Source organism: Bos taurus, chromosome 3 (assembly GCF_002263795.3).
Source record: "Bos taurus isolate L1 Dominette 01449 registration number 42190680 breed Hereford chromosome 3, ARS-UCD2.0, whole genome shotgun sequence".
NCBI lineage: Eukaryota > Metazoa > Chordata > Mammalia > Artiodactyla > Bovidae > Bos > Bos taurus.
In genome coordinates, this window is record NC_037330.1 from 93,540,717 (window position 1) to 93,563,965 (window position 23,249).

The following is a 23,249-nucleotide window of genomic DNA, read 5'->3' on the forward strand; positions in this document are numbered from 1 at the left end:
ATTTGGTGCATTCTTTTCTGTACCATTCATTTGATGCTTAATCACAATTGTCTAAGAGCTAAGCAATCTCATGCTATTATTGCACTAACGGGGGAGAGAGGAACCATTGGATTGTAAATTTGGAAGTAAGAACAGACGTGCAAAGTTTGTCACTGACTTGCTGTGTGATCTGGGCAACAGCATTAAGACCCTGATGCTGGGAAAGACTGAGGGCAGAAAGAGAAGGGGACAACAGAATGAGATGGTTGGATAGCATCAATGAATGATGATGAGTTCTTAAATTATTGAGCAAACTACAGGAGATAGTGAAGGACAGGAAAGCCTGGTGTGCTGCAGTCCATGGGGTCACAGAAAATCAGACATGAATTAGCAACTGAAAAACAACGATTTTCCCTAAGACTTAGTTTCTTCAATTATAAAATGAGGTTTCTGAAACTAAAGTTATTAAGGACTCTTCCTGGTCATGGGCTTCTTATATTGTTGCAGGAAGGAGAACCTCTTCCAGGGCCCTAGAGTGGGCTCTTGTCTAACACATGGAAAAGAATTGTCCAAGGAGACACACGTGCTGACAAAGCAGATTTTATTAAAAGGGCACCTGGGTGGAGAACAGTAGGGTAAAGGAATCTGGGAGAACTGTTCTGCCACGTAGCTCAGAGTCTCGGGTTTTTGGTGATGGAATTAGTTTCCGGGTTGTCTTTGGCCAGTCACTCTGATTCCTTCCTGGTGGCGCACACATTGCTCAGCCACGATGGATGCCAATGAGGATTCTGGGAGGTGGTCTGATACATGGTATCCCCTTTTGACTTTTCCCAAACTCTTCTGGTTGTGGTGGCTTATTAGTTCCATGTTCCTTACTAGGACCTCCTGTCATAAAATCACTCATGCAAATGGTTACTATGGTGCCTGGCCAGGGTGGGCAGTTCCTAATAATACTTTGTTTTTTGGTAGCCTCCCTCACTAAATGGACTTAAACAATAATGCCAGTTAATTATCTCAACAGTTGTGTGAATGACTATCAACTCAGATATGCTCTTTAGAAGTGTTCTTGGGCTGTCTGATGGGAACCCAGTCTTGATTAGGTATAGTTTCTGTGGCTCTACAACAAATACTGTGGAGTGGTCTGTGTTATGTAATATTTATCTGTTTACTACTTCCTCTTCTCGACAAAACTATAAATTCTCTGAAGGACTTATGTAAGTTCCAACACATGAACAGTACCTGTGTTTGTGTTAGTTGCTCAGTCATGTCCTACTCTTTGTGACCTCGTGGACTGTAGCCCGCCAGGCTCCTCTGTCGATGGAATTCTCCACGCAAGAATACTGGAATGGGTAGCCATTCCCTTCTCCAAGGGATCTTCCTGACCCAGGGGTCAAACCCAAGTCTCCTGCATTGCAGGCAGATTCTTTATTGTCTGAGCCACCAGGAAAGCCCAAACAGCACCTAGCGTGGGAATTTAATGAAATGAATGAATGGAGTTCCAGGTCCTGAAAAAAAAAAACAAAAAAAAAACACTGGAAATTTTTGCAGTAAAATCACTGGCCTTTGAGAAAGCCAATTGAGAAAGCAATTGTTATAAGTGGATGACCAAGGAATCTGCCTTAGTTTTAAATTTGAAAGCAAATGTCTAGAATAAATATAGACAAGACGCACTTTACATAAAATTTGTAACATTTATTTAAGCAAAAAAAAAAAAATAACAACCCCAAACAAAAATCTGTACACACAACATTAATACCTAACGATGTCCTGATTTAATATATAGCATGATTCAGGTACAGGACCCTCCCATTCATCTGGCCACAGTGAGAACAGTGCCTTCAGTCCAGATAACTGAGAGACTTTGAAATGTATACGTATTTTCCAATGAATTTTTCATATCTTTTGAAAAGAGTTGAACTCTTCTACCAGAATTCAAGCAAAAGATACCTTTTTCCACACTCACAAGTCAGTGAGAATTTGACAGTGGGAATGCTACAAAAGTCAGGGATTTAAAATTTTATTCTTACAGGTTATCTGAGAGTATAAATCTTGACATAACATCCTCCCATTATTAAATGCTCTCAAGAATTTCCTGCTTTTATGAAGTATGTCACAGCTTTCATTAGCTAAGTAGCTTCTTGCTTCTAAGCTGATTAAAATAAGCTTAAAAGAACCCAATTTGAACAATTTTCCAAAGTAACTTCAAAAATTAAGCACATATTATTAATGAATTATTTATTATTTCTCATAATTTGATATATTTGGATTTTCTAAATATTCTTAACAGCCATTCTGTCTAGCTATACAGTCAGGTTGTGCTCTCCAGCAGAGCTTTGCTTCATCCAGAAAATGAGAAATAGCATTGATTTTCCCATAATTTATTAAAAACACTGGGGGAGGGTAAAAACAGGCAGAGAAAGCTCTTTCTTAGGTTAACATTGAATGTCTTCAGTTAAGATTTGGAAACCACAGAATGCATAATTAGGAGTGTACATGTCATGCAAAATCTATGAAATACTAAAGAAGATAAAGCCATTATGCATTTTAAGCACACTCAGCAAAATCTTCTATCATACTGCTATTTTCATCATTGGATGAAGCTTGGATTTGCATTATTACTTAAATAAACAGTTCATGAGTTAACACAAAAAAATGAAAAATGTGTCAATACAAAGCGGATGGTAACGTTTAAATACTCAATATCCAATGCTACAGTGGATTTCAGAGGGAAACCATAAGTTTGCAAACCTCTCTGTAAGTTGTCTCAGAACACTACTTGGAAACCCTAGCCATATAAAGTCCCCAAAAAAGTAACATGCAGATAAAACTGCCCACATCAGCTGACAGTATGACACTGCCTTTAACTTACACCTTCAGTTTAATACTGTTTATCTCAAGATAAAAGTTGCGCAATAACCAAATAATGTAAACATACTATTAGAGGGCAGGAGAAGGGTAGGTTTCAACATATACAATACAGCAAGTTTATTTCCTGGCTACTCAGGACCTCTTTTTCAACCTTGGGTACTGCTGCACAGTGTTTCCTAAGGGGTGGAGCGCAGGGGGAGGAAGAATGTCAGACATTCTAAAGCACTAAGCCAAAACCAAGGTTTATTAATTGATCCTACCCTAATTCAGCACACAGTGAAACAAAATATGTTTTCATCAAAATGTGTCCCAAAGATCTAGAAGATGGCCCAATACTATCCTGAGCAATGCATAATTTAAAATACAGCCAAATGACTGACTGGGGAGAAAAAGGGCCAACTCAAAAGGTCCCACCAGCAAGATTAACTCCCTAGGCTGGATATTCAGGACCAATGTTTTAAAACATGAATCCTTGATTCTTTGGAAGCTTGCAAACCAAAGATATGAAATTAAATTTCTACAGTTGCCTTGTGGGATTCATCTCCACCTGGGTCATTCACTTAAATTGACTAGTGCCACTAAATAGCATTTCTGTCCAGGAGTGAGAAGCAGCAACACTTAAGGTCAATTCCTGGGTCTGTGAGTCTGATATGATTTTTTTAATTCTCAACTAAGATCAGTAGCCACTGAGTATTTGACCAGAGAGTAAAGTAACTTATTACTACTTGATTTATGTTTCTTTTCAACTACAAAAGGACAAAATGATTTTTTAGAGTATAAAGAGAACAGCAAAACTTACTTGATGGGAAGAATGATATACCTAAATTATTTTTGCTTTTAGACTGCTCTTGTTTTACTCATTGATAACAACATGCATCATTATAGTCTAAAAAGTCTAATTCCATTTCCTTTAGTAGGTTTAAACCTTATTGTTTGTGGACTGACGTAGTGATAATTTGCAATATCTGAGTGCACCAATGATTTGAACAATGAGTGGTTCAACCCTAGTCTAAATTGTGCTTGAAACAGCACCTCTAACCCACTGAAGAGGTAACCCTTGAAGGCACCAAGTTCCATTACATTCTAGTGTACAAATGCAAACAGGAGGCCGAACAGATTCTACCTTAAAAGACAGGCCAGTGACACCTCATAATTTATATATGAATGAGTGAAAGTTGCTCAGTCATGTCCAACATTTTTAGCCATATTTGAAAACAACTTATAAAGACAAAAACCTAGAATTTGCCTACAAGGAGCATGTACTTTTGTTTTAAGTAGGATACAACAGAAACTTGAAGCCAAACTTCTCAAACAGGCTGTTCCTTAACTACGCAAGCCAGAAGACCTGGAAATGGTCCACAGAGCTAGCAACTTCTAAGCTATTGTAGGACATCCTATTTTTGACATTTTGCCTTAGGTATTTAAAACCCAGGAAAAGGGGACATTTTAAAAAGAATTTTCCATTTCCTCTGAAATATTTAACCTGTGAAAATTTATCTTACAGCTATAAAAATTCCTTGAATCAGAATTAACCCACAATTTAAAATGGTTTTTAGTGATTCTAAATACCTATTTTCTTTTAGTTTTTATTTCTGTAAAGGAGTACCAAATAATTCAAGTATGATTATTGTGATAGTGGTATGAAACATGTATGTCAAAATATTAACAGCATACTAATAAGCCAGCTCCTTTCTAAATAAAAATGCTTCTGAATGATCACAATGATTTAAACGTACCATTTAAAATCTCTATTGAAAACATTCTGGCCATCTATGAAAAAAATGCAGTTATCTAAGACTGCAGGTTAACCTTATTCACAAACTGAAATTTAAAATGGAAAATAACTCTCTTGGTGACTTGCTGCCTCCCAACTGCCATTATTGATAATTGATTCTTTACTATACTATAACAACTCTCCTAAAGAAAAGAAAACTGTCTAAAAAACAATCTATCACAAAATACTTCCTTTTCTGCACTGCAACTAGAATCATTACATTTAACAATCATCTAATTCTTATTTATTTTTGGCAGTGAGACGTGGATATCTTTCCCTAACATGAAAACATTAAGATACATATATTTTGAAACAAAAGAAAATTAACTTCTTGTGGCAAAATTTACTATTGTTAATTATTATTTTAAGTGAGCAGGTTAACACCATATATGGTCTCTATTCCACCGAACAAAAAGACTTTGAAATAGAAAAGAACAGTCAGTTTTAGCAAGAGACCATTTTTTTCACAACAATATGACATAAAGAGATTCAGACAGTTAATTAATCTCTAACACAGAATGCTGTAATATTTTACACCATGGTAGCTTGGGGAAATATTTCTAGAGAGTAACCTGCAATCTGTATAGGAAGCAGCAGTCCACATCTCCAAGAATTAATATGAAGAACAAGCTACTGCTCAATGTCTTAGGAGAGGTGGGTTCCAGAAGATTAGCCAGTCCCAGTTTAAAAATACCTCAAGAGCAGGCCTTTTCCCAGTTCCTAACCTCTATTCTCCCTTAGTAGTTTTTAATGTATTTTCTGCCAGCCATCCTGGCACTAGCCAGTAAGTAGCTTTCACAAGGGTAGGACTCAGATTTCCATTCTTTCACACTAAGAAGGACATCTTATAAAAGATACACAAACAGAGAATAAAAGCATTTTATACAGAAGCAGTATAAAATTTACAACTGAAGCAGTGCCAGCAATCAAGTTAACAGCTTATCTGAAGCTGCAAATTGATTGGAAGGGACTTTAAAATCAGAAAAGTCTGGCCTAAGGGTTCGTGCAAACTTCATCATAAAACTGTAGAATTTTAAGCACAGTTAAGTTCAAACACTGAAAGATGTGGAAATCTTCCTAAAAGGCAATGATGAAGGAAGAGACCCTTCTTGCCTAATAAGTTAAAAATCACAAGACAAATCAGAGACTGTTCACATGGGCAGTACTATACATTGTCAATCCCATACTCATCTTATGACTCTTATCATAGAAACCCCTAAAACATCACAGAGGGTAAGCTATTCCAAGTGAACTTATCACAAAAAGAATTTCTGTGACTCCATTATCCAATTACCTATGGCTATCAATTTAGTCTGGCCTGGGACTGCTTTTTACAGGGAGGTGGCCTCCCATGGCGTACAATGTGTTTTTCTAAGCTGTCCAGAATGGCCACAGCAATCTGCTGGACGTGGGGATCAGTCTGTTCGTGTTCTTTGATGTTGTATAAATGCTGCAACCCTCCTTCCTCAATCAGCATGCTGCAGTACCTTGAGGCTGAAAGAAAACAGGAGAAAGAGCTTTCCTTAAAACACTTTACTGCCTTTTTTGTGGGATAATTTTTATTTATTCGCTTAAATTTAAGCTGTTTTATTACTGCCCATTAACATAAGTTAGAGCTTGATAAATGTCTCTGCGATGATGTTACACAACACTACAGGACTCACATATAGGTCACAGACAACATTCATAACGTTATATATATATTATAATATATATATATAAATCATAAGACAGGCAGTCCAGAAAATCTTTGACCCCAAAACATGGGTAAGATAGGTACTTTAATTCATTTCCAACGTTTAAAAAATAATTTTAATGGCAGTCATATTGTATATGCCAATGTTCATTATTTAAAAAAAATTTTTTTTGGACTTCCCTGGTGGTCCAATGGTTGATAATCTGCCTGCCAATGCAGGGGACACAGGTTCTGATCCTTGGTCTGGGAAGATTCCACATGCCCTGAGGCAACTTAGCCCTTGCACCCTAGAGCCCATGCTCTACAACAATAGAAACCACGGCAATGGAAAGCCTGAGCACAGCAGCTAAAGAGTAGCCCTGCTTGCTTTAACCAGAAAAAGCTGGCGCGCAACAGAAGACCCAATGCAGCCTAAATAAATAAAACATTTTTAAAACTTAAAAAAGTATTTTTTTTGCACACATGCTTTTTTGAGGGGGTAGGGGTAGGGAGAGGGCTGTTCTATTTGGCTTGTGGGATTTTAGTTCCCCAATCAGGGATTGAAACAGGAACCTCAGTAGTTAAAGTACAGAGTCCTAACCACTGGAACACCAGGGAATTTACTGTACATATGTCTTTTAAATTTTTTTAGTTTTAGTCATATTTATTAAAGTCTAATTTACATGCCATAAATACACCCAATTTAATCTACAGTTATATGAGGCAGAGGATGAGATGGTTGGATAATGTCACCGACTCATTGGACATGAATTTGAGCAAACTCCAGGAGATACTGAACAAGAACAACAGATACACTGGTGTAACCACCAACACAATCAGGATATAGAATATTTTCAACAACAAAATAAGTTTCCTTGTGCACCTTTGCAGTCAATCTCCCCTGCACCTCTCATCCCAAGCAACCACTGTTCTAATTTCTGCGATGTAGATTTTTGCCTGCTGCTGCTAAGTTGCTTCAGTCGTGTCTGACTCTGTGTGACCCCATAGACGGCAGCCCACCAGGCTCCCCCGTCCCAGGGATTCTCCAGGCAAGAACCCTGGAGTGGGTTGCCATTTCCTTCTCCAATGCAGGAAAGTGAAAAGTGAAAGTGAAACGTGAAAGTGAAAAGTGAAAGTGAAGTCGCTCAGTCGTGTCCGACTCTTTGTGACCCCATAGACTGCGGCCCACCAGGCTCCTCCGTCCATGGGATTCTCCAGGCAAGAGTACTGGAGTAGGGTGCCATTGCCTTCTCCTACTCAGTTTTCTCAGCACGATTGGCTGAAAAACACGTTCTTTTCCCACTGAATTGTCTTGGCACCCTTGTCAAGAATCATTTGGCCATAGATGAATGGGTTTAGTTTTGAACTCTCAATTCCATTGCATTGATCTATACATATATCCTAATGATGTTGGGCATCTTTTCATGTGTGTATACTTGCCATCCGTAAATCTTGTATTTATTTATTTATTTATTATTTATTAGGCTGTGTCAGGTCGTTGTGTCCCGCGGGATCTTTTGTTGCGATGCACGGATCTCTAGTTGCGCCATGCCGGCTTCAGCAGTTCCAGCACACAGGCTAGTTGCTCTGTGGCATGGAGGCTCTTCCTTTCCCAACCAGGGATCGAACCTGCATCCTCTGCATTGCAAGGCAGATTCTTAACCATAGGACACCAGGGAAGTCCCCCTGTCATCTGTAAATCTTTGAAGAGACTATTCAACTCTTTTGTCCATTCTTTTGTTTTTTTTTTTTTACTCATTTTGTTTTCTTATCATAAGTTTTCAGAGTACATGATATATTTTGAACACAAGCACTTTATCAGACATATGACTTGAAAACATTTTGACCCAATACAGTGGAGGTGACAAATAAATTCAAGGGATTAGGCTAACAGAGTATTGTCATATCAAACACCCTCTTCCAACAACACAAGAGACAACTCTACACATGGACATCACCAGACAGTCAATACTGAAATCAGATTTATTATATTCTTTGTAGCTGAAGATGGAGAAGCTCTATGCAGTCAGCAAAAACAAGACCTGGAGCTGACCATGGCTCAGATCATCAGATTCTTATTGTAGATTTCAGGCTTAAATTGAAGAAAGTAGGGAAAACTACTAGGCCATTCAGGTATGACCTAAATCAAATCACTTATGATTATACAGCAGAGGAGAAGAATATATTCAAGGCATTAGATCTGCTAGACAGAGTGCCTGAAGAACTGTAGACGGAGATTCATAACACTGTACAGGAGGCGGTGACCAAAACCATCCCAAAGAAAGAGAAATGCAAGAAGGCAAAGTGGTTGTCTGAGGAGGCCTCACAGATAGCTAAGAAAAGAAAAGAAGTGAGAGGCAAAGGAGTAAGGGAAAGATAAACCCAACTGAATGCAGAGTTCCACAGAACAGCAAGGAGAAATAAGAGAGTCTTCTGCAAATGAATAATGCAAAGAAGTAAGAGGAAAACAACAGAATGGGAAAGACTAGAGATCTCTTCAAGAATATTGGAAATACTAAGGAATATTTCATGCAAAGATGGGCAAAATAAAGGACAAAAACAGCAAGGACCTAAGAGAAGCACAAGAGATTAAGAAGAGGTGGCAAGAATACAAGAAGAAATATACATAAAAGGTCTTAATGACCCAAATAAACATGATGGTATGGTCACTCACCTAGAGCCAGACATCCTGGAACGTGAAGTCGAGTGGGCCTTAGGAAGTATTACTACGAACAAAGCTAGTGGAGGTGATGGAATTCCAGCTGAGCTATTTCAAATACTAAAAGATGATGCTGTTAAAAGTGCTGCACTCAATACATCAGCAAATTTGAAAAACTCAGCAGCAGCCATAGGATTGGAAAAGGTCAGTTTTCATTCCAGTCCCAAGAAAGGCAATGCCAAAGAATGCTCAAACTACTGTACAACTGCACTCATTTCACATGATAGCAAGGTAATGCTCAAAATCCTTCAAGCTAGGCTTCATTAGTATGTGAATAGAGAACTTTCAGATGTACAAGCTGGATTTATTTAGAAAAGGCAGAAGAACCAGAGATCAAATTGCCAACATCCTTTGAATCACAGAAAAAGCAAGGGATTTTCCGAAAAACATCTACTTCTACTTCACTGACTACGCTAAAGCCAGACTATGTGGATCATACTTGCGTCCTGAGAAACCTGTATGCTGGTGAAGAAGCAACAGTAAGAACTGGACATGGAACAACAGACTGGTTCAAAATGGGGCAAGGAGTACATCAAGGCTGAATATTACTACCCTGCTATTTAACTTATATGCAGAGTACATCATGTGAAATGCTGGGCTGGATGAATGACAAGCTGGAATAAAGACTGTCAAGAGAAGTATCAACAACTTCAGATATACAGATGATATCACTCTAATGGCAGAAAGCAAAGGGGAACTAAAGAGCCTCTGGATGAAGGTGAAAGAAGAGAGTAAAAAAGCTGGCTTAAAACTCAACATTCAAAAAACAAAGATCATGGCATCTGGTCCTATCACTTCATGGCAAACAGATGGGGAAAAAGTAGAAACTGACAGATTTTCTTTTTGTGGGTTCCAAAATCACTGCAGGCCGTGTCTGCAGCCATGAAATTAAAAGACACTTGCTCCTTGTAAGAGAAGCTATGACAAACCTAGACAGCATATTAAAAAGCAGAGATATCACCATGCCGACAAAGGTCTGTATAGTCAGAGCTATGGTTACTAAAGGTTAAAGTTACCAATGGCATTTAGAGATGGATCCAAACCTGACTGGCATTTGTTTCATCTACTCAAGACAAACACTGACAAAAGGCCAGGACTCCTTGGCTTGATGCCTTTCTGAGGACTTGAATTTTGCACAAGAGTGGGTAATTTAGTCAAGAAGTAGAGAAGTTACCAAAACCCACTGGTGAAGCCCTGATGTGGGCTACAATTAGACTGAGAGAAAATAAAAATGTAAGGATTGATAGGATTATGAAAGTTGGAATGTTTAAACAGACTTTCTAGAAAGAAGTTGTGCCTCTTCTACCTGAATATTTTATGGAAATAAGGATTATGTCTGGCTGGGGAACACTCTCCTACTCAGTATTGTAAGATTAAAATCTGTGGATGAAGTCCTAATGGAGGCTACAGTTAGGAATATAAGGATTAACAGAATTAAGGTAAAAGTTTATAGGAGAATTAGTATGTGAATTTCTTTTATCTGACTGTATTACGAGGATGGACATTTTACTGACTGGGGAATGTTTTCCCTACCTAACATCATAAAACAGAAAGCTTATAAATCCTTCTTTCAAGCAATGTTAATTAGATATGCTAAATGGGGAGGAAGGCTGCCCTAGCCAATGCAGTGTGGAACAGAAGCTGGAGGACTAGTAGGGACAAATTCTCTGTGTGATAGTCCTATGTGAAGGGCAGCCTGGGGGTTATGGCAAAAGCCTGTGAGCCTACCAGAGATGACTACTGGGACTCTGGACTAAGAATTTCCATTTAAGGGCATTTTCTACCTTGCTATTTGACATTAATTGAAGCTACCCTTATGACTGAAGGACAAACAACGATCTTCAAACCTGAAAGAGCCACAGTGTTTTTGAGTGACGTCAGAGAAACACTCTAATGGGGATGACAATGCCCAGAAGAGTTAAATGATATAATGGAATCCGTTTACACAGGGTCATCCTACCTGTAGAATGTAAGGAGGGGATACGCATGAGAAGGGAGCATCTTTCTCACTAGTACTGACTTTGGAGCTGCACAAGGAGCTGCCAGATTCTATTGTCACTTGGACAGTGGCACATAAACAGCTCTCCACTAACCAACAAAGAGCTGCCCGGTTTGTGGAAAGCAGCTTCAAGGTAAATAGACGACATCCTGTTTGGAAGGTCATCCCTCTGACTAAAAAAGGTAAAATCCAAAACACCTCTGTAGAAGGAACTGCAAACTGTTTTCCCAGCAAGGATAGAAAAATTGAATAGTAGTAAAAATCCCTGCTTTCATGGGCAGTGGCCAATGGTCTGCCTTTCTGCATCAATAGAGATGATTAGATTGCTTTTCTTTCCTGGTCTGGTAATAGGAAGAAGCACATTGATTTTCAATCTTAAAGCAACTTTGCATTCTTGGAGTAACCTCCCTTTTATACACTGTTAGGTTCTGTTTGTTAACATTTTTTAAAAAGAATATCCTCATCTATGCTCATGAGATACACTGTTCAGTAATTTTCTTTTCTTATGTCTTTGCCTGGTATTTATATCAGGATACCTCTGGTGTTCCTTTTTTTTTTTTTTAACCAGCTTTCTTTGAGTTTGGATATTCTCTATTGCTTTGTGTTCAATTTCACTGAACTTTTTTCTTCTTTTCTTATCTACACTTAAGCTAAGATATTTTTCATGTTAAATTTTAATTTACTTTTTATACTTCATTTTTCCTCCTTTTGGTATTCATATTTTCTTAAAAAATCTTGAATCATATCTATAAAAAATGTTTTTAATTTTCCCCTGCTAATTCCATCATCACTATCATTTCTGGGTTTGTTTCAACTGTCTGATTTTTCTCTTGGTTACAGATCATATTTTTCTGCTTCTTCTCTCATCTAGCAATCCATCATATAACTAAACATATTGTTGAGTGTAGACTTTGTTGTCTTTTTTATAAGAGTGCTTAGTTTTTCTCTGGCAGTTTCTACAGAGCAGCTTGATCATTTCAAGACTTGTTTTGTAAGCTTTGTAGGGTTGCCTTAGAGAAGCCTTTAATTTAGGGCTAATCTCTTCTGGCTCTTCTGGCATCTGCAGTGAAAGCCCTAGGTATTATGTTCTTTCCACTGTTTGGAATTTAAATATTTTCCAACCCTGTGTAAGCTCATGTTGTTCAGTTAGCAGTCTCTTTGGTATTTGGCCTCAAGGAGTCTCATCCTAGGCATGCACAGCTTAGTATTCAGCCTAAGACTCAAGAAACTCCTATGAAGATTTCTGGAGTTCTTTCTAGATGTAACTGCATTGTTCTGCCCCCAAATTCCAGGCACCTCAGTCTTGCTGCACTCTGATTTTTGTCTTCTCCATCCAATGAAATTGCTGAGCTGTACTTGATTCCCCTATGCTACTCCAGTAAATGCCTCCAGGAAGAAAGGAAGTCTGTAGAGTTTGTTCTATGCCTGACTCTCAGCACACAGTGTGATCTGATGGCAAACAGCAGGAACTGCAGCAGAGCCTGCCTCCCCACCCACCTCCCCAAGCCTCCCTGACCCCCTTCCACCCCTCAAGGGCCCATAGCAGTCCAGTCACCCTGCCTGTGCCCTGCTGGGGAGACCCTCAGATGTAGGCACACTGGAGGCAGGCCTTTGAGAGGGGAACTCCAGAGGCTGAGGGTGGTGCTGCGTGTGGGCTGGGGCAGGCCACATCAGTGTGTGGTTATCTACTTGAGCATACATCCCTGTGTATGTATGCAGGCCCATTCACATGTCTGTGTATATGAGGGGTGAGCTGCCCACCAAGGGTGGACTCAGGGTTGCCAAAACAGAGGCCTCTCCCAGTTTGGGATGGTCCAGCATCTCTTCACCTTGGGGACCCTGATTACAATTCTGAGAGGTCTCTGCCACCACTCCCTCAGGCTGCCCTCTCCTAATCGATGTACCAACCCTCATCCCTGGACCCACTGAAATCTTCCCTAAGGGTGTCTGTGCCTGGCATGACATTTAGGGCAGCCCTGCCCATGTTCACAGGGCCAAGTGGAGACTGGCCCTATGGCAGAGGTAATGAGGGGTCCTGGCCTCCCAGACTCCCCATACTGGCCACTGTGGCCATCTTCAACACCACCTCCCTGGACACACTCTTATTCATTCAAGAAACAACTACTTTCATCCTCTCCTGCAACAGCCCTCCCTGCCTGCCCTGTGTCCATCTCCTCCAGGAGGTAGAAGGCTGGCTGCTCTGCTCTGTGGCCAGGGGAGACGTTTCTTTGGGCTTTGGGCAAAGCTGTGTTGACTAGAAAAGGCTGGCTTCCTCTCATGGATCTGTGATTCTTACAGCAAGCCAGCTTCCTTCCTTCCTTGGGCCACTAGGAATGCTTCCCCTGCCCCTGCCAGGCTGTGGCTGTTCTCCATCCCTTTGTTCCAGTCTCCACCATGTTCCTCAAGCCCCTGGAGGAGGCATGGCCAAGAAGAACCAGGTGACAAAGCCCTCTCATTTGTTCTCTCCTTTCAAGGATCAGAATCCTTGCAATCTTTTGTCTAAGACTAGAACAAATTGTTTCAAATTTTCCCCACATTTTTCTATTGCTTATACTCTGGTACCAGTTACTCTGTTGTGACCCAGAATATAAGTTTGTGCTCATATACTTTTCTATCATGTCTTCTTCACTTATAATTCCACTGTCTGGATGTTTCAACATTATTTTACATTCCCCTATTGCTGGACCTCTAGGCTACTTAGAGTTACTTCCTACTATAAATAATGATGCAATGAATATCTCTGTAGAAACAAGCATTTGAGTATAATTTTTAAATTAAAAGGTAGACTACCTAAATGTTCATCAATAGGGATGTAGCTAGGTAAGTTTAATAAATTTATAGCCATATGTTATGGGTTAAATTGTATCTCCCTCAAAAGATAAGTTAAAGTCCTAACACCGGCTAAGGCCCAGTACTTCAGAATGAAACCTCATGTGGAAACAAGGGCGGGGCGTGTTGGCCCTAATCCAATATTACTGATGTTCTTATGAAAAGGGGAGATCTGGACACAGAAACAGACACACACACACAGAAGACGATGATATGAAGACACACGGAATGGAAAACACCAGAAGCTGGAAGAGGCAAGGAAGGGTCCTCCCCTGGAGCTGTCAGAGAAAGCATGGCCCTACTCACACCTTAGACTTCTAAGCCTCCAGAACAGAGTGACAAAATGTTCCTGTTACTTTAAGCCACCCATTTTTGGTACTTTGTTACACTTGCCTTAGGAAACTAATATACCATAAAATAAAGATTAAGTGATTATTGTAAATCATGTTGCCAAAAATTTCCCAAAATATGTGAACATGCTCATTATAATGTGTGAAACAGGTACTATTATTATTTCCATTTAACAAATGAGGAAACTGAAGTCCTACATTTAATAATTTGCTCAAGATGGCATACATGGTAAGCGGTGGAACATGATTTGAATCCAGGTATTAATAGTCTTGTGTCTTAATCACTATGCTACACTAACTCTTAATTTTTAAAAGGTATACGCTTTTTAGTGCATTAAAACTTCTTAGTGCAAACTGAGAAGTAAATTCCATTTAAGTATAAACAGGGAAGCAAGAAAGTAGGAACCTGAACTACCTGAGCTGGAGATAAAATAATCTAACAATCTCCAAATTACAGTGCATTATAGAATAAATTCTTCAGGGTACTCATTTCACAGAGTAAACGTGAAAAAAACACCAACACCTAAGAGTAGTCACAAAAATGGTACCAGTTAAATGAAAATGCACTATTACTTATTTATTATGTTTTATTGTCTCCTATGAGTCTGTGAAAAGTAATGAGGAAAGAAGCCTGGAGATTAGAGGCTGGGTATAAAATCAGACAGACTGTTTAAAAAAAATATATACTGAGAGTTCTCAGAACCTAAAGGTACAGAGAAAGGAAAAAAAATTTATAGCAGGGGCAGTTTAGTGTGGCTAATGAGGCAATCTTATGTTTATGAATGAACAACTCTGCTCCAGGAATTTAGTAGGAGGAGGCAGAAAAGCTTCCAGGTGGAGGTTTAGGTGGGTACAAGGTGGTTTTCTCTGTCGCTTCCCATTCCCTAAACCATCTCCCTCTATCCACCTGACAAAGAAGAACTTTTATTGAGTTCTCTTTTTGTGATACGTGTTCATCAAAGAATGCAACAAGAAAGAATATAACAAAACAGTACTGCTACTTGCTAAAAAACTGTTGTTAAAAAAACGACTCTCACATTCTTATATAAGGCCATTTATAACACAGCCCCTATTAAGACTCTATAAAAGAAACTTAACTTGTACTTAATTGTGCAGAAAAGCTTTATACCCCTTTGAGGATATATAATGTTCTTCCCTCTTATATACAGAAAGAGAACCATGTAGCTGCTTACTTCCAGTCCAGTCACAGAGAGTATATCAATTACTATGAATGGCCTACATATCTAAATTCTACTACCTTCCTTCTATCTTTTAATTTTTTTCAAATTATTTTTCCTTGGATCTGATTTTTAATTTAAGAAAATTTAATTTATACTTTACTATTAAGGTATATTTATGTGCTTCTTTTTAATATTTCAAATCACCTATGGAATGAGTTTATATTAATAAATACTGACAGAGAGTTACATCACATCACAGCCTTCAAAAAAGAATAATGGAAAAAAAATGATATGAAACCTGATTTAAATAGTTTACTTTTCCACACACTATGGATGCCGGCAGCAAGGTCGTAAACACTGAATATACATATCATTTTAATTTTCTAGCTGAAGGACAAGAATTACATTCAAACACAGTTCTCTTTCGGTACATACGATTCTTGCTGCAGACATGTTGCATGGCCCAAACTGCCCATAGCTGGACTCCAGGTGTTGTGAAACAGCCAAGTAATGGGAAAAATGGATTAAAGGACCTAAAAGTTGAAAAGAAAATAAAAGTTACATCCTATACTTTGCATCATTTTCTAAAGCAATGATTCCTGAGCTTTTCACTCCAGAAATTTCATCCTTCTATTTGTAAACTAATATAAATGACCCTCTGTAGAACATCATTCCTTTGTCTTAGCCATCTGATAAAGGATTGTATTCAAACAGAAGTCTTGATGCAGAAGATAGAACGTGATCAGAACAATGTACTTTTTCTCAAAAGCACCTTTCGGTCTTGAAGATACACATTCTGAAGAACAGTAGACCTTGGTTTGGAAACCTAGATGCGAAGTTAGTTGATAACCAACCAATAGAACATCATGAAGGAGGTCCAGAATTTAGCCTATTTCTTCTAGTCTACTGCCCCAAAATGGGTAAAACATATTAGAATAAAAAGTACTGGCAGCATCAGCATTTATAAAATAGACAACAAAATAAACTGTAATGATAATATTTATGTAGCAATCTGGAATAGGAATACTTCAGGTATATTAGTAACTTATCTATCAAATCACTTGTCATAAATAAAGTCAGAATCCAGTATGCACTTTAATAATTATAAACTGCTTCCCTAAACAAATCAGGTGCTGCTTCTAGTTCGTTAAATGTGTTCTCTTGTTTTACACCTCCTTGCATTAATACTCTTCCTAAAATCTTCTGTCCCTACTTAAAACTCAGTTCACAATCTACTTTCTCTGGAAGTTTTTCATTATTTTCCAGTGCAGATTTAAGTACTTTCATCTTTTTTTAAAAAGCATTTTCATCTTTGATTTTAGAGCATTCTATGAAATTAGCATAAGAGTGAATTATATCTGATTTACATTTGGTTTCCCTCACTAGGCTGTAAAGTCCTTGTTTGGAGGCACCATATCTTATTCATCTTTGAATTTCAAGGGGATAGAACAAGACTTTGGCACCTGTCTTCAATGAACATGAAAGGAGGACTGATGAATGATAAGTAGCAAAATAAAAACATAGATGCCTAAGGGAAAACGATCATACATCTAATAGCAATGAGCTCTAGGCAAGCAACATGACTAGGTTGGCTTAATATTAATTATCTTGCTAATTACCTGTATGCTACCATCTCACACTCTGGAGTTGGCCATTTCAAAATAGCTGAATGCTGAAAGACATAAGACACACAAGAAGGGATTATAATATTTATTTAGTATTGCATGATGAGGCTTTGACAGTTTAATCATTATGAATGTTGTTTGTATTCTTCCAGAAAACAGCAAGTTACCCTACCAGATCATCCAGGAGAGAATTCCTCTGGCTGCGACTCAATGTCCAAGCTTGTTCACCTCTAGATATTAAGTGGGCAATAATTCCAGCTGCAAAGTAACTAACTTCCACTTCAACACTATGTAGAAGACTACTGATGTGGTCTATAAAATCCTTCCACATTAATTCAGAATGCAGTTCTTGTACTTCAGCTATATTGTTCTGGGGGAAAAAATAGAAAAAGTAATTATGTATAGTAAATGGCTAAATGACACTGCAATGATTTAAACATGTATGGACAAAAGGTGAAGACTGTTGCTATGTTAGCACTGTGGGATTGTAGGTGATTTTATTCCTCTCCACCCCAAACAATAAAATAAAGAAATAGTAGTTTCTTTTCAAGTGATTTAGTGAACTAGATAACCTAAAAATTTCCTGCTGTACAATATCTAGTTGTGCTGGGTGAAAAACAGCAAGCAAACTTTAAATATGTAACTTTTTTGTCTGGGATAAAATGTAAACAGGAAATCAAACTAGAACCTAACAGGCCATCTCTGGCTCGCAGCAGTGGGGGGCGGGCAGGGTGCAAGAAAACTGGGTTTAACAGCCATGCTAGGTCAGAAGTAAGGACCAGAGATACTAAGACTTTGCATACAATGCAAGAATTTTCAAAGCATTACACCTCAATAAAAGGGTGGCCTGACATAGCGACAAAAGAAAGAAGCCTACTGTGATCTGGGCTCTGGCCTAAAAGGAAAAGTCTTCCCTTGTAATTTATAAACAGGCAATACTCAAGCAAGACTGTAGTTCAAATTTACACCATCTGTGTGGTCTGGAGAAACTCCAACCTGAGAGCAACCATAAGACAGGTAGGAGGAAAACAGTAGGAGAGGTAAGGAGAAAGTCTGGTATCTAGAAAGCAGAGATAGGTGAGTACATCAAAAGGATGAAAGGGGTACTTCCCTGGTGGCCCAGGGGTTAAGAATCCGCCTGCCAATGCAGGGAACATGGGTTCAATCCCTGGTCCAGGAAGATTCCACGTGCCACGGGGCAACTAAGCCCATGCACCACAACTACTGAGCCCTGCACTCTAGAGCACGTGAGCCACAATTACTGAACCTGTGTGGTGCAACTACTGAAGCCCCCCCTCTCTAGAGTACATGCTCTGCAACAGGAGAAGCCACTGCAAGGAGAAGCCGGTGCACTGCAGCTAGAGAGTAGCCCCTGCTCACCACAACTAGAGAAAAGTCCACGCAACAATGGAGACCCAGTGTAGCCAAAAATAAGTAAATTTTTTTTTAAAGGGTGAAAGGATTAGTAGTTCTAAGTAATGTAGAGAGCCTAAGTAAGATGAAGACAGGAAAGCATTCATTTATGTGAGCAATATAGTGATCCTCTGTCTTAAAAACTTCATAGCCTAGGACCTCCACTGAATGTCAAAATTTGCCTGCTGGCCTGTGGAAGGTAGGTGCTTTATCTGGAGTTGGGATATGATGGCTTGCCTAGGTAGTACATAAGGAAGACCTCTATTCACATGGGAAACAATCAAGGGGTTTACAATCTAGGCTGTGCTTGACTTTCTCCAAAACAATATAAGACCCAACTTACCTCACTATTCTGAAGATTAATCCTCTTTCTCAAAACTTCATCTGATCTACTATGAAATCATAATTCTTTTCCTAACACACTGATTCCAATTCTTAGGAACCAAAAACCCTGGCATTTTTATTGTTAAGAAACTATTCACTCCCTAGCTTAAGTCATTCTATGACAAGTGAAAATAAAAGGCATCATGTCCAAATGCATCCTCTGAAAAGATAAGTTCTCTTTTCCAACCACCAAAAAGAAGGAAGACAGAAGAGACAGGTATAACTTTACCCGCTACCTGAATGTACATAATCCTGTATTTTTCCATCACCATAAATGATTAATCAAAGTCTCCTATGCCCCTCTCTAATCTCACATATTCAAATAAGAAAAGGCATCTCACATTTATTTTTTATATTCTTCCATATTCATATTTTTTACACAGCATGTATCATTTTAGAGAGACAAAAAAAGGAAAGAAATATATACCTTTTAAAATAAACAAATAAGGGAATTCCCTGGCAGTCCAGTGGTTAGGACTCTGTGCTTTCATTCCAAAGGGCCTGGGTTCAATCCCTGGCTGGGGAACTAAAATCCCACAAGCTGTGTGGTGTGCTCAAAATAAATAAATTAAATTAAACAAACAAACAAAGGTAGTCCTCCATCTCCTCCAAGCTTGGTAGAAAGAAATACAAAGACCCTCTGAGAAGGACACATCTTGAACTCAAAGCCTCACAGAAAATGCTAAATTACGATTCACAATGACAATAATCCATAATGAGTGAGAATCATCACATACACAGTAGCGAATTAGACTCCCGCAAGAATCTCATGCAATACAACTGCAAGATAGTACCTGATTTAAGAAGTTTAAAACACACACACACACACACACACACGAAAATGCAAAGACAGCATCATTAAAACAAAAACCAACAAGAAAGATCTGGAACAAAGCATCAAAAGAATCATGGGCCATTCTTTGTTGCAATAAACAAGTTACTGGGAAACCAGCCAAATATATGACAGAATGGACAATAGCTATGAGACAATGGAATAGCTATACAGGGAATCTGATCCCTGTATAGATACAAAAGAAGATATTCAAATAGGACAGTTTCTAGATTGCTGTGCATATAAGGGGAATCTAAAGAGAATCGGACAGTTTTGCTGAGTTGAAGAGATAAGAATCCGTGTGTAGGGTGGCTAAGGCAGCAGAAATCTATAGAACAGAGTAATAAAAAGGAAAAATTTCCAAAGAAAAAGACATCTGCAGGGGGATCCCCTAAAATCTCTGGCTGATTAGTGATATGAAATGAAACCCCATGAAGCTAGGGAAAGAACCACCAGAAAGGAATACATGAACAAATCCCAAAGTCAACAGGTTTAGGAATAGTTTACATTCTTACCAGCCAGAGTGAAGGGATCTCATCTAAACAAAGCATTTGAGTATAGTGGGGTAACTAGGGTTAAGCAATAGGGGAAAGGCTGATCTGAAGCTACTCTAACAAAGCAAATATAGGCATACCTTGGAGATTGTGGGTTTGGTTTCTGACAATCACAAAAAAATGAATACTGCAATCAAGGGACCCACACAAAACTTCTTAGTTTTCAGTACACACACAAGTTACGTTTATATTATATATATTGTAGTCTAATAAGTATGCAGCAGCATTACATTAAAAAAAAAACACACACTGTACATACCTTGATTATTAAATACTTTATTGCTAAAAGACTCTAACCATCATCTGAGCCCTTGAACTAGTTATAGTAGTAACATCAAATATCACTGATCAGAGATCACCATATCAAATATAACAATAAAGAAAAAATTTGAAATGTTATAAGAATAATCAAAATGTGACACAGAAACACAAAGTGAGCTAATAATGTTAGAAAAATGGTGCCAACAGACTTGCCACAAATCTTCGATTTGGAAAATAACACAGTATTTGTGAAGTGAATAAAATGAGGTATGCCTATAAGTAAGCTTTGAATGCAACAACCTGATCTGTGAGTAGCTTAGCTGAATACCAGGACAAAGTCCAAGACTCTTTAAAGGAAAACAATAAAATCTAGTAATCAACAAAGTGAATTAAATTTCACAATGGCTATTACCAGACATATAAAGAGTCAGGAAAATACAATCCTTAACCAGAAGAAAAGTCAATCAATAAAAATAGATCCAGAAATGACAGGGATAATAGAACCAATAGATAAGGACTTAAAACAGCTATTATGAATGTTATAAATATATTACAGAACGAAAGAAAAATATAAGCCTGAGGAGAAAAAAAAATGACGATATAAAAATGACCTAAATGTAACTTCCAGAAAGAATATATATATTATTATACTATATGTATATAATTATAATTATATATCTATATATACAACGAAAAATGAAAAAACAGTAGTAGAAAATGTTCAAGCCAAAACATGGAAAGAAAAAAAAAACTGCCAAAAAGCCAGGAGAGCACTTCTGTCACATGACCCGTGTGATAATTTCAGGCCATCTAACATACTTGTAATCAGGGTCTCAAAAAGAAAGGATATAAGAAAGGGTACAGAAAAACATATTTGAGGAAATAATGCCAAAAATTATTCCAATTTATGAAAATTATAACCAAAAAACCCAACAGAAAAAATGTCCACTTGGACTTCAATAGTGACCAAAAAATTTATCTTTTGAAAATGAAATAAAGACATTCTCACACAGACAAAACCTAAATGAAAATTCATTGCCAACATACCTACACTAAGAGCAAGTTTTTAAAAAAATAGTATAAGAAATACATTGCTGTTGTTCAGTCGCTAAGTCACGTCCAAATCTTTGCAATTCCACGGACTGTAGCACATCAGGCTTTTCTGTCCTCCACTGTCTCCCAGAATTTGCTCAAACTCATGTCCGTTGAGTTGGTGATATTATCTATCTATCTCATTCTCTGCCACCCTCTTTTCCTTTTGCCTTCAATCTTTCCTAGCGTCAGGATCTTTGGTAAGTATAAAAGACAAATTTCTCATTCCTAAATCTGTACAGTGAAAAACTGATGAGGACTCCTCCTTCTGACCAAGATGAAATAAAAGGGGCCAGACTTACTCTCCATTCTAAACAAACTGAAAAACACAACAGGGAACAATCGTTTTCAAGATCCTAGACGTTAGGTAACAAAGAACAGTGGCCTTCAGAGGTGGATGACAAACAAGACGAGACGCTGCTTTGAGAGTTTTCAGGCTGTGGCACAGTGATATACAATTGAAGTAGAGCCCAGTGGACTCATGGAGTTGAAGAGATGGAGTTGGGAATCCAGGGAGATCAAGGCAAGTCATAGGACAGAGAACCAGAGAGAAGAGAACTGTACGTGAAGAGAATCCAGAGAGCTGCAGGGCACAGCACCCTATTCAGCAGAGAACTGATCAGAGCACGACTGTGAGGAAACTATTTGAAGGTAGAAAATGAGCTATCAAAAAGATTGAAGTTCTTGGCACTCACAAAGGGCCAGGAGCAGTGCCTGTTCTCACCATCCAGTCTGAGAAAACTCTTTCACAGGGCACTGAGTACTCAGGAAGGTCTTTTTTCAGTAGTACAGAATAATTAGCCCTAGCCTCGGCACGCTCTGGATCCTCCTAGTACGTCACAAAAGCAAGATCAAATAGGATCAGACTGTTTAAAAGTAAGGCAGTTAATCCTGGAACAAAATTCAAGAATATGTTATAGGAAAATAAAACCATCCCGCACCCAACAAGGTAAAATCCAAAATGTCTGCATCCAGTCAAAAACTACCAGGCATGCAAGGTGACAGGAAAACAAAACTCAAACTAAGGGGAATAATCAATCATTTGAAATTTACCCAGAACTAATACAGATGCTAAAATTAGCAGAGAAGGACAGTTATTATGAATACATTTCATATGTTCAAAAAGTTATGTAAAAATATGCAAGATATAAAAGAGAGCCAAATTGAAGTTTTAGAGAAGAAAATGACGTCTAACAATAAAAACTATATACTAGCTGAGATTAATAACAGATTAGACACTGAACAAGAAACAATTACTAAATTAGAAGGCATAACAATGGAAACAATTCAAACTGAAACATACACAGAAAACAGAAGAAAATTAAAAAGCACCAATGAGTTGTGAATTTCAAGCAGCTTAAAATATGAGATTGAAGTCTCCAAAGGACTCCAGTGGGTTGGGGGTATGGGGGTGTAAAACATTTTTTCTTTCAAGAAATAATGGCCAAACGCTTTTCAAACTTGAAGACTGTAAACCAAGAAGTTCAATGAATCCCAAATATAGGAATCATGAAGTAAACTACATTAAAACACATCGTAATCAAATTACACAGACTTGTTTTTGCTAATCCTAAATCTTAAAAGTAGCCAGAGGAACAAAATCATATACATACAGAGGAATAAAGATAATGATGACATCAGATCTCTCATTGGAAAGATGGCAAGTCAGAAAAAAAGGTAATCAACATCTTTAGAGTACTATCAACCTAGAGTT

The 23,249-nt window shown here is 38.2% G+C and overlaps 1 protein-coding gene across 5 annotated transcripts in view; it reads right to left on the bottom strand.

Moving 5' to 3' along the window:
- Positions 1-563: 563 nt before the first annotated feature.
- The window catches only part of ZYG11B (zyg-11 family member B, cell cycle regulator), a 74,579-nt gene continuing 51,893 nt past the window's right edge, over positions 564-23,249 (bottom strand). For 4 of the 5 annotated variants that reach the window (XM_015465572.3, XM_059884813.1, XM_059884814.1 and 1 more), the window contains 4 exons: positions 17,172-17,369; positions 16,994-17,046; positions 15,810-15,907; positions 1,657-6,115 (listed from right to left, as the gene is read on the bottom strand). In XM_015465572.3, coding sequence (XP_015321058.1) covers positions 5,925-6,115; positions 15,810-15,907; positions 16,994-17,046; positions 17,172-17,369 — 540 coding nt within the window. In that variant the 3' untranslated portion in view covers positions 1,657-5,924. 5 annotated transcript variants of the gene reach the window in all.